The 13202-nt window shown below is 36.9% G+C and overlaps 1 protein-coding gene and 1 pseudogene across 1 annotated transcript in view; one reads left to right on the forward strand and one right to left on the reverse strand.

Annotated features, from left to right (window-relative positions):
* PLCL1 (phospholipase C like 1 (inactive)) overlaps positions 1-13202 on the forward strand; it is a 363413-nt gene that overhangs the window by 290785 nt on the left and 59426 nt on the right. Inside the window, exon 4 of the mRNA XM_004601252.2 lies at positions 12901-12976. Within this exon, the coding sequence (XP_004601309.2) occupies positions 12901-12976 (76 nt within the window). The remainder of the gene's footprint in view (positions 1-12900; positions 12977-13202) is intronic.
* LOC105943060 (ADP-ribosylation factor-like protein 1) lies at positions 4183-5012 on the reverse strand (annotated as a pseudogene).

Genomic DNA, 13202 nt, shown 5'->3' on the forward strand with positions numbered 1-13202 from the left:
GGGCTGCACTAGCATGCGACAGGGACAAATGGAGATGTTACTGGCACCCGCTCGAGCAAATCGATTATCAACGGGACTACAAGTGATACAAGTGATTGTTCCCCAAATTCTATGCTTTATTTATTTATTTATTTATTTTTGATTGCTTGATGCATATGCTACCCTTTGTGAAAATTTTCTCTTTTCTCCTTTTGCTTAACTTTGCATACAAATTGCTGTGTGTTGAGTTGAGTAGTTGTCTTTCCTGGTGCAGAGGCCTTAGCTCAGAATCATGGCTTCAGGGGATGATCCTGGTTTGTTTCCCCATAATATCAATATGTTTGTTGTCTGTTGCTTTATACGTTGATGGTGGAATTGTTGCAAATGGCTTGATAAAGTGGGGAGCAAGAAAATTCCTAGTGTGAATCAGTATTGGTAACTTGACTCCAAGCACCTACATGGCATGGACTCTCACTTCCCTGCACTTTCTCTTGAAGAAAAGAATTATAGGAAGAGGCAGAATGGTGAAGCGAATAGTTTTTATTGAAAGAAAGTTAGAGGGGTGTGATAGGAGAGAGAGAGAAAGAGAGAGAGAGAGAGAGAGAGTTGGAGGGAGGGAGGGAGGCAGGCAGGCAGGGAGGGAGGGAGGGAGGGAGAAAAGAAGACAGGAAGACAGAGATAGAGAGACAGAGAGTGTTCAATAGAGAACATGGGCTTGAAAAGCAAGCATGCAAAAATGAAAAAAAAGAGAGAGAAACACAGACGTAAGAGAGTAAGCCCTATACTTAATTTTTAACTGAGCCTGAAAAGCCTTCTCCCACCAATGTTACCTATTTTGCCAACCTCATTTCCTATTTCCTTTCTTTGGACTAGCTTCCTCATTCATGTTCATTTATTTTCAACTATATTTTTATTCTCCATTCTTTGTCTTTCCACTTTATATAATTTAAATGCCTTCTACACCCACTTTTCTCTCCATTAACCCAAATTTCGCTCTTTTTCCCACCCTCTCATGCAAAACTGACCTTATTAAAAGAAAGGATGCATCTATTGATTGTTTTTAGGACATTTGATAGATGTCATGTATAAAGAACTTTAGTGAGTTCTGTGCAATGCTGTAGCACTGTAGCACTGTCATCCTGATGTTCATCAATTTGCTTGAGCAGGCACCAGTAATGTCTCCATTGTGAGACTTGTTGTTACTGATTTTGGCATATCGAATACGCCATGGGTAGCTTTCCAGGCTCTGTAGTGCAGGTGGGATACTCTTGGTAACTTGCCAGACTCTCCGAGAGGGATGGAGAAATCGAAACTGGGTTGGCTGCATGCAAAGCAAATTCCCTACCCGCTGTGCTATTGGACTTGACTGTGCAATACAATAGTGAATAAACAGAGAAAGATCTTAGTTCAAGAAGTTATCATATAAAGCATCACAACTTTTTGACTGAAAGAAATAACAATAAAAAGAGGTAGGAACAAGTATATCAGTTACTTCCAAATCTACATTTTCTCTTTTTCTCTTTTGATGTGTTACTCTAAGTCTTTGGGATTTTGATGAGTCAGCTCAATAAATACATTTTGGACACCTGTTACTGTGCAAGGTGCAGTTGGGATGAGGTGTAGGTCTGAGTGTATAAGTAGTGGTACTAGGCACAATGTCTGTCCTGAAGCATGAGAAGTCCTGATGTGAAGGGCAGAGTTGCATCTACAAAGGAAAAGTGGAGAGATAAGCTGGGTTAAGAGTGGAACAGATAATGTTTTATGTTATGAGCTAGTGGAGTATAGGTCCCAACCCTGAGAACTTTGATTAACTTTTCACAGTGACTTGGAGTCATTTTCCCTTCTAATTCTACTCTATTATCTGCAGAATTTTATTTGCAAATAATTTCAAAAGATAATGCCATATAATCTTTATATAAAGTTTAGATACAGTCTGTATAAAGATTTAAAAAATTAACTTTTGTTTTTCTTTTGCATCACACACGGTGATGCACAGAGGTTACTCCTGGCTTTGCACTCAGGAATTACTCCTGGTGTTCCTTTGGGGACTATATGGGATGCTGAGAATCAAACCTGGGTTGGCCGTGTGCAAGGCAAATGCCCTACCCTCTGTATTATCCTTCAACCCCCCAAATAGCTTATATTTTTAGCAATTCTAATATTCTTTTCTTTCCAGTTTTCTACCAAAAAGTCAGAAAATATTTGCTGATTATTTTGAACCTTATACTTTAATAATGTGAACCCTCATATTTCAATTAATGTCAAAACTGTGGGGGTAGTTAATGTTTTGAAGATAGCCTTCAAGATGGATTAGAGCTGTAAAAAATAAACCTGAAAGTGTTCTCTGAAGGTGACTTCTGTCCTGGATTATTTAACATTAACATAAAAGTTAAACCATTACTATAGTAAAACCAACAGATTTTATGAAGATAAAGAAGAAATCAAAACAATCTAGAGAACATGAGTCAAGGGCTATTTAATCTTTTACTTAGTCCATTTTGGTGTGCTTTGTGAAGCAGTTCCTGTGACTAGGAATCTAGCAAAAAAGTAGTGAATTTTCACTACTGCGAGTGATCACTACTCTTAATCACTTGCAATGGAAGCAGCACACAGGCAGATATCACACTTAACCAAAGCATAGTGGTTTGGATCACACACATTCTCATTTTAGTATTATTACCTAAATTTATTGAGCCTCAGGATAGGAAAAAGTTGTAGATATATCAGTGATGCCCCATATAGCTTTTTTCAATAGATATCCATTTAAATCAAAAGTCATTCAGTGATGGAAACCTTCCTCCCACCATCATTCTCATTGTGAAGTTTCTGTGAAACTTCATGATGGTTTACATTTCACAAAGAATGTTGCTTGTATAGAAATGAAGTCCAGGGAGAAAAATAGCCTGCTGGCATCTGCCCAACCAGAACTGGTTGTTTAAAAACAAGATGTGCACAGTACATCGAGACCTCTTCACTCGTGGGTGTAGGCATGTCTTCTGGCAGATCTTTCTGTGTAACGGGGGAATTGTCAACATCTTGATGAATGGGAAAATTTCCACTTGGTACTAGGGTTGCAAGGACTCTGGATATCAGAGATATATCAATAAACAAGTATTTCGGGTTGGCTTCTTTGTGGAACATTGTGCACATACCCTCAAAATTCCCTTTGCATTCCTGAGTACTTGAGGTCTTGCAACACTTTTACTTAAAAACCTGTGATTTTTAATCTGGTCTGAAAATTCTGGAGAAATATCAAGGTTAGTTATGTGCTAATTTTTGAAAGAGCTGGATTTTAACCATTTCTGGTTACAAATCAACATAGCTGATGATTAATCAAGATAGAGCTGACAGTTGTTTAAGAAACTTAATAGTTGAAGAAAAGAAAAGGTAAGATGACCTCTATAAAAGCTGCTCACTGAAATTAGGTAGATCCCATCACTGTCATGAATATGGACACAAACTTCCTTTTGTGTGAACTTTCTTGTCCTATGCCATTATATATAAAGCTCACAAATGTGACTAAGAGCAAGTTCCAAAACAGAGGATACTTTGTCACATATACCAAAGGAGTGAATTTTCAGTAGGCTTGCAAATGTTCTGACCTTATGTGTGTTCCCCGTTCATGGAAAATCAAGTCTTGACATATTACTGACTTTATTTAAAAGTTAAGTATGCTAGTCTGATAGTTTGATGCTTTTCTGTCTGAGCAATATTAAGAAACTTAATAATTAAAGTGATCTGCCTTTGTTCCAGTTATAAAATTTATGTAATAGCAGATCCTAAAATGTTTTAAATTGGATAAAAGTAAAATCTTATTTTATACAATCTGGGCAGGGGAGCCATTATAGGACCAAAGAACTAAAATTTAGTGTTTAGAAAGAAAGTAATAGATAGGTTAATGACCTTAGATTCTTTTATTTTCATCCTCAGTAAGAGTGTATTCTTTAATAGGACTGCATTTGAATAAGAACTTCATACAAATAGAAAATATGCCTAAACACAAGAAGCAAGGAAGGAATATTATATGTTACGCTGAACAGACATTCAGTTTGTTCAATCATTCAGACATTCAGTTTGCTCCTCCACTACTTATTCTTTTATATGTATTACAAATGAGGCAGACCTCCTGTACCTAACTGACTGCCACACTTGTAATACAGCTTGAACAGTAGTGTGACACACACATGACTATTGCCACAGGGATCATGTTGATGCAGTCTTTATCTCAGAGATGTGATGGAATTTACTGTTTACTCTTTCCACTAACTGTTTCATGGCCTCATCAAGACCAGTGAAGTTTAGAATATTTTGTTATTTTTTGGTTCCTTCAAAGCAGGTAACTCAAGCAAATTTGCCATCTCTGAGGGAGTTATGTCCTGTTTCATGTCTTCTTATTTGCAAACACCACTTAAAATAGCTTTCCTTAGCTCTTCCTCCTCCAACATGGCAACCAATTCTTTTTTTTTCTTTTATTTTTTTATTAATGAATCACCATGAGGTACAGTTACAGACTTATGAACTTTCATGTTTGCATTTGGTTTACATCCCTCCATCAGAGCCCATTACCCCCCACCAATGTTTCCAGTATCTCTCCCACCATCCCCACCCCAACCCCCACCACCCCGACCTGTCTCTGCAAGTAGACTATAGACCGAATATGATGGCCACTCAATACCTCTGTTGCAAACTACAACACCCAACAAGAGAGGCAACTAGTTCTGATTTGGAAACGCCAATTTGGTCTAGGTCACAACTGTCTAGTACATATATAACAGCATCTGTGTTGGAATAATAACATCTCCAGTAAGGCTTGATTCTTGTTTGTCCTCCTAAATTCCAGACTTGAAATTGAAGATTTTTATATGCTACTGTCTCAACATTAAATTTAATGGTTAAATTGTAGTGATGACTTCTCCAATCTTCAGTCTGTACAAAATTATAATTTTCTCTGCTCCATCTAGTCCTAAAGTTAAAATCTTCATTTCCCAGGTTCCAAACAGACTAGACAAAATACTTGAGGAGAAGGCCAACATGATGTCTGCCCTCATGGATTGTCACACTGCCGTGGCTGCAACAAGGACTTCTGTTTGCACTCAGGTGCAAGGTGTCTTCACTGGGCTGGCTGTGGCCTTGGGCTTTTGCTCAGGATGCTTTTCCAGGACACCCCAGTAGGCAAGCAACTTCCACATAGGACCCCCCAAATTATCTTAGAATCTTAAGGGGTTAGAACAAATTAGTAGAGCAGACTGGACATTTTATTGACTCACATATTCTCACATAATTGCCTTTTAAAATTTGCTAACTCTCTCCTGTAAAAGCAGTAGATAAAGCAAGTGCATGTTTTTCCTCTAGAGTTCATAAAAAGATTGTCTGTAATGGTCAATGTACTTTGTGAGTTATACATGGAGTGAAAAGCAAAGAGTTATGTAAAAAATTTATCTTCATAATATTTGATGAATTCTACTTTATTAAATGTTTATCACAAACTTGTACTGTGGCAAGAATTCTACATTTACTGTTAGATTCACAGAATAACTGATAAGCTTAGATATGCTCCTTGTGAATGCCTAGATTCTGGCATAAACCATTGAACTAACAAGCTTTATGAATTTAGACAAGTCAATTTTGGGAACACAATTTTTATTTTAGCATTTGTCCATGACAGTTGATTAGGGGACTTCTAAATATAAAGTTTTCTGATTCTATAAATTTAGATAATCATGAGGAAATTTGAGTCTCTGGGAGATTTTGGAGTTGTGAGATGATGAAATTTCATCTTTTCAGTTGCAATTAGTTACATCAATTTTGCAATGCTCCTAAAAAATTACTTGTATACTTATTGAGTAGAGCTGGAAGCTATTTTTTCCACATAGGATATATAATTTAATATGTGTGAGTAAAATCAGTATTATTCCTTTCAAAGTTTTAATTTTAGATACATGATCTTGATCTCAAATAACAAGTTTACACATCTCTACTTAGAAATACATTTTTTTAATTTATTTTATTGAATCACCATGTGGAAAGTTACAAAGTTCTCAGGCTTATGTCTCAGTTATACAATGCTTAAACACCTGACCCTTCACCAGTGCCCATATTCCATCACTAAAAACCCCAGTATACCTCCCACTCTCCACCCCCTCACCCACGCCTGCGTAACATAAATTTCACTTCATTTTCTCTTTACCTTGATTACATTCCATATTTCATCACAAAACTCACTATTGTTGTTGGAGTTTTCCCCCCAAAAAACCAGCCCTACTGACAAGGAAGCATTTGATAATTAGTTTTCCATTGCTGAGAATGGAGAGATATGAAGGCAGTAGCGGCCGCATGGTTTAGGATTTCTGTATTTTAGTATTTTAGTAATTAAGTCCAGGGAGATTAATATTAGAAATTGCATAATTTCCCTTCCTGGGGCAGTATGGGGCAATGGCTTAGTTCACAGTCTAGAGACATGACTGCAAGCAGTTTCTGGGACCAAAAGTAGTCTAGCTGTCCTCCGGATCGTGGTCAATCAACAGCAAAGCGGTCGCACCAAAGTGTGTGGCCGCCTGGGTCAAGTTTCGGTGGAGTGCAAACTGGTATTAGCCCCGGCCCGAGACTGCTCAAGTGTCCCGCTGTTCCAAGTACAAAACTCCCTCTTATTTTTTTTTCTACTTTTCGAGCCACCAAGTTCATACCTGCTTATAATCCTCATTAATATCAGTCTGGGACTAACCTTTCCAGATACTTCTCTGAAGAGTGAATGACTCTGATCAAATCCCCCAAATCAGCAGTTGAGGAGGTGGAAGGAATAGCTTTCAAAGCTCTAGAAATACATTTAATGTAAAAGGAAAGGTAAGGCAACCTTTATGTGGGTAAATCTTCTATAATTTTTGATCCTAAACCATGGCAAGGAAATAAGACCCACGAGGAGATATTCATATGACAGAAACTAAAGAATCGCTCTTTGTGGGTTTTTTGCCATATTGTCTCAATTATAAATTTTCTTTTTAAAAAATTTATTGAATCACTGTGAGATAGTTATAAGCTTTCATGTTTGGGTTATAATCACACAATAATCAAACACCCATCCCTCTACCAGTGCACATTCCCCACCACAAATATCCTCAGTATACCCCACTTTTCCACCCTCCCCCTTCCTCCATGGCAGACAATATTCCCCATACTCTCTCTCTACTTTGGGGCATTATGGCTTGCAACACAGACACTGAGAGGTCACCCTGTTTGGTCCATTATCTACTTTGGGCACACATCTCCCATCCCGACTGGTTCCTCCAGCCATCATTTTTTTAGTGATCCCTTCTCTATTTCATCTGCCTTCTCCCCTCCACTCATGAAGCAGGCTTCCAGCTATGGGGAGTCCTTCTGGCCCTTGTATCTACTGTCCTTGAGTGTCAGCCTCATGCAATGTCATTCTATACTCCACAAATGAGTGCAGTCCTTCTATGTCTGTCCTCTTTCTGACTCGTTTCATTTAGCATGATACCCTCCAGGTCTATCCATTTATAAGCAAATTTTATGACTTCATCTCTCCTAACAGCTGCATAGTATTCTATTGTGTAGATGCACCAAAGTTTCTTTAACCAGTTGTCTGTTTTTGAGCACTTGGGTTGTTTCCAGATTTTGGCTATTGTGAACAGTGCTGCAATGAACATATAGGTGCAGATGTCATTTTTACTGTGTTTTATTGCATCCTTGGGATATATTCCCAGAAGTGGTATTGCAGGGTCATATGGAAGCTCAATTTTTAGTTTTTGAAGGACTGTCCATATTGTTTTCCAAAAAGGCTGGACCAGTCAGCATTCCCACCAACAATGAGAGTGTCCCTTTTTCCCCAATCCATGCCAGCACTGGTTGCTTTTGTTCTTTTGAGTGTGTGCCAGTCTCTGTGGTGCGAGATGATATCTCATTGTTGTTTTGATTTGCATCTCCCTGATGACTAGTGATGTGGAGGATTTTTTCATGTGCCTTTTGGCCATTTGTATCTCTTTTTTGAGGAAGCTTCTGTTCATTTCTTCTCCCCATTTTTTGATGGGGTTGTTTTTTTTCTTATACAATTCTACTATTGTCTTGTATATTCTGGATATTAATCCCTTATCAGATGGGTATTGGGTAAATATTCTTTCCCATTCTGTGGGATCTTTCTGTATTTAAACTTATGGGACACAGCAAAAGCTGTGTTAAGAGGAAAGTTTATAGCTCGACAAGCATTCCTCGGGAAGGAGGAGTGAGCCCACATAAGTAACCTAACCTCACAGCTTAAGAGCTTGGAGAATGACCAACAAAAGGAGCCCAACCTGAACTGGAGGAAGTAAATAATAAAACTCAATGCAGAAATTAATGAGATGGAAACCCAAAAAACAATCTGAAAGATCAATGAAACCAAGAGCTGGTTCTTTCAGAAAATAAGCAAGATCGATAAACCTCTACAAGACTCACAAAAAAGGGAGATAGAAAACCTTGATAAACCGAATCAGAAATGAAAAGGGGGATATTACAACAGAAACTACAGAAATTCAAAGGATCCTCAGAGATTACTTTGAGAATATTTATGCTACAAAACACGAAAACCTCGAGGAAATAGATAAATTCCTAGATTCCTATAGCCTCCCAAGGCTGAACCAAGAAGACCTGGAATACCTGAACAGATCTCTCACCATCAAGGAAACTGAAACGGTAATAAAAAGTCTCACCAAGCACATAAGTCCTGTCCCAGATGTATTCACTAGTGAATTCTTCCAAATCTTTAAAGAGGACTTACTCCCAATCCTCTTTAAGCTTTTCCAGGAAATTGAAGTATCAAAAACACTTCCAGACAGTTTCTATGAAGCAAATATCACCCTGATACCAAAAGCAGACAGAGATACCACAAAGAAAGAGAATTACAGACTAGATATCCCTGAAGAACACAGACGCAAAGATCCTCAACAGTATATTAGCAAATAGAATCCAACGAACGACTCATCAAAAACATCATACACCATGACCAAGTAGGATTCATCCCATGGATGCAAGGATGTTTAACATTTGCAAGTCAATCAACATAATTCATCATATCAATAAAAGAAATAATAAAAACCATATGATCATATCAATAGTTGCAGAGAAAGCATTTGACAAGATTCAGCACCTGTTTATGATGAAAACTCTCAGCAAATGGGCTCTTTGTATTATTATAAGAGATAAAGGCTATTGAGAATCAGAGACCTGAGATACGTAAATCACCCTCTATGAGAGATCCTGTGCAGGGGGTCGACCCTGTCTTGATTGGCTAAGTGTTCTCCCTATCCAGCTGGGAGATTACCTGAGGACATGTTTCTCATCTTCTCTCATTGTCTTGTACTTTATATTTCATTCATGTCAGGATATGTCATGAGACCTGGAGATGAGGAAAAATTCAAATTGGTTAGTTTTTCTTCCTAACAACTTAGGACTGGGTTTGATTGCTCTGTGGGGTTCAATTCCTTCGTCCCTCTCGGAGACCCTGGCAAGCTACTGAGAGTATACCACCCGCACGCACGGCAGAGCCTGGCAAACTCCTAGTGGCATATTTGATATGCCAAAAACAGTAACAATATGTCTCACAATGGAGATGTTACTGGTGCCTGCTCAAGCAAATCGATGATCAACTGAAAGACAGTGCTACAGTGCCTAGCTAAAATATTTTAAGTTGTTAGCACTGCACTGTAACACTGTACAAAAAGAAGCCAGAGATAGACAAATATTAGCATTTGAGATATAATTACAGGTTTTAGAAGTGATTGGTAAGAAAATATTTTATTAAATAAATATATATAAGAGCTAAGTATAACAAAACAAGATAATGAAAGGGTGATTATATAAATAAACAAATTGAGGATATAAAGTCAACTGGAATTACAACTTACTTGGGAAGTAGGGGGTGGATATATTGAAGTAATTAATTATAATTTAATATAAAAACAAGAAATTCTATATATACCACAAATTCTTTGTCCATTGTCATTGAACATTTGAGTTGTTTTCATATTTCTAATTGTGTTCTTGTCTATTATATTTCATGCTTAAATGAACATGGTTGTGCAAGTATCATTTGAATTAATTGTCAAACTCAGTTCTCTGAGCCAGTTCTCAGGTTCTGTTCCCTTTGGCTATTTGTTATTGCCTCAATAAGTTTCTTTATATCCCACCTGTGAGGGAGATCATTCTGTACTTATTCCTCTTCTTTTGACCAAATTCACCCAGTATAATATCCTCTAGTTCCATCCATATACAGACATATTGCATGATTTCATCTTTTCTTATAGCTGAGCAGTACTCATCCTGTATTTATACCATGGTTTCTTTATCTGTTCATCTGTTCATAGAGAGTTGGTTTGTTTCCAGAATCTGGCTATTGTGAATAGAGCTGCAGTGAGCATAGGGACATATAATTCATTTATGAAATAAGTGTGTGGAAGAAAGAACAAGTAGGGATCATTAGGGAGTATACAGAATAAATCAATACATAGGAGAACTGGGGGAATAGATGAAAAGACTACTGAAGAAACAGGAAAACTCAATACTAGATGCAATTATTTTTACTTTATTCAAGAGAGGATAGAAAAATGGCAAAACAGGTAGGTAGCAGCCAGTTTATCTATGCTTATGGAAGATGATTCTGAATGTCATATTTTGGGAGGAGTAAAGTGGGAATTGGCAGAATCTGCAACAATGAAACAGGAATTGAAACCCTCCTCTGAGCATCTCAAAGAGAGTTTTGAGGAAGTTACTTTGGCTACTCTGGGATAAAATGTGGGAGTGTTAGGAAAGGGGGATGAAATATAGCATGAAATATCTGCTAATCTAACTTTATTGATTTATCAGTGTCTAATAATACTGAAATGAGTTCAGTATTCTTTATATTCCTTTTTATGTGTAATATCCACTGTATCCACCACCAAATTTACATGGCATCATGCTTTCAAAATCATCCATCCACCCATTTCTTCCATTGCCCTTCTCTTTTCTTTCCTCTCATTGCCTTGTCTTTCACAAAGCCTAAGAGTTATTTTTGTAGTATTTTGTCAGGTTTTTTTGGCATTGGTTATTTATAGTTCAGTTTGAATAAAATGATTCAATTAGTTGTTTTTTACTTCCTGACATTTTGTTTAACATAATCTCTTTAAATTCCATCCTCTGGAAAGGCATGACTCATATTTTTTTGAGTATATCTGCCATGCCTTCTTTATTGTTGTTGTTATTTTTGGACTATACGTGGCAGTAATCAGGGATTATTCCTGACTCTGTACTCAAGGTCAATCCGGATGGTACTCAAGGGACCACATGTGGTACCATTGATGAAATCCAGGTAGGCTGTGTGCAAGGCAAATGTCCTACCTGTGGTATGATCATTCCAGCCTTTCCATCAACGTTTTTTTTTAAAATCTAGTATAGTAATTGTTGCCTTTTACTTTATATTGTTGGCTATAAATACCTTGTCAAAGTCTTCTATTATAAATATCGGATTGTATTAATATTGGACATGAATTTCTTTTATGCATAATATGGATAAATTCTACATTTTTATCTACTTTTTCTAATTAGAGACAATTCATGTTTGAGGTCAATTACTGCCATTTTATCTTTTGCTTTCTGGATGTTTCATATTTATGATCTTTTTGTATGAGTTTCTGCCTTTTACGTCAGATGATTTTTTTTCTGGTGATTCAATTTCTTCAGCTTTTTTCTAAGTGTCTTTGTGGAGACAGATATTTTTAAAGGTTTGATTTAGCTGTATCTGGAAGGATAATTAGAATTTGAAAGCTTTTCAGGAAGCAGAATAGGGCATAAGCTAAGAATTCTATGATGAGGGAGGAAAAAAAGGGATAAGAGGGATAAAAGTGGTGAAAAAGATATGACTTGGCAACTTACTGAATATGGGGACTCACTTTTAAGAAGAAGTGGAGGCAAAGAGGTCATAAGGTTTGGGCCTATGTATCTGGATGAAACAGACAAGAGGAAAAGAGTGAAGAGAGAGGAGAAGAGAAGGCAAGAGAATTACCATGGAAGGTCTTAGCTATTTCTACCTTTTTTTTTCCAAATCAACTCCTGTATCAGATTCTCAGCAGATATTCATAAAGGTATAAGTGAAAGGACCGATTATAATGGTTGGGGCAAGGGCTAATACAGTAACAGTGGCACTGAAAATGGTTATTTAATTTTTTATAAGAAAATTGGTAGTCAAATCATTTTAGAATTGAAAGTGATTTAAAAGATTGTAACCCATTCAATAGCATTTTATTGTGATGGAAGGAAAGTGTCTTACTTAAGACCTGTGATATCTAGTTTGGATTATACCTTGAATACACTTCAGAATACTGAATCCAACAGATAAACACCCTGGGTACTCAGATGAAGTGGGAAAGTATTTATTGAGTGTTGAAGAGAGGCTGGGCATTCAGGAAGTGTTACTTTACCATTGGTTCTTTTCTTAAAATATGCTCCAGTAATTTTTTTAAAAAAATATCACAACTTCTTTGCCTGTTATCATCTTATCCCAAATACCCTCCCCCCTTTCTGCATCTCATTGCTGTTATTCCAGTATCACCCTATTTTGATTTTGAGGCAAATTTGGGGTGATAGGATGGAACAAGAGGAATTAGTGAAGGTGATATTGAACTAATAGAATGTGTTTATTTAGATAACAGTTACTTATCTGAAATCACTGTTCTGACACTTGTTACCTAACTGAAATAACTCATAAGGTCGGTGATTATAGTTGCAGTGTTTGAATGGTAGTGTAGAGATGATCCTTCCTTCTCCCACTTGTGTGTAAGGCTACTTTCATGTTTCTCCATTCTTAACGCAGTGTAACTTAGGTCTTTATGTTGTATTTTTAATGAGTTAAGATAATGATTTCTGATAACTACCTTTCTAATATTTATCTTGTGACAGATGATTCAAGAGAGTCGGTATCTCATAGAAATGGCAGACTCAGTCCAGGAAAAGATCGCTCAATGTCAGAAAGCAGGTAATCTTTCCCTCACTTTTTGTTTAGAAAGTTTAATGATGATTACTGGAAGATTAACATAAACAGTTTGTGTACTTTTAAATTTAAAATATCTGTTTAAATACTTTGAAGTACACTGAAGATTTTGGTAGAGAAGAAATCTAGATGATGGTAAGTGGGTTTTATGTGTCTAGAATGGGAAATGTAGATCTCTAGAAGGGTGAGTATTTCTGGTTTTATTTTTTCC

The sequence above is a fragment of the Sorex araneus genome, chromosome X (assembly GCF_027595985.1).
Source record: "Sorex araneus isolate mSorAra2 chromosome X, mSorAra2.pri, whole genome shotgun sequence".
In the NCBI taxonomy this organism is placed as follows: domain Eukaryota; kingdom Metazoa; phylum Chordata; class Mammalia; order Eulipotyphla; family Soricidae; genus Sorex; species Sorex araneus.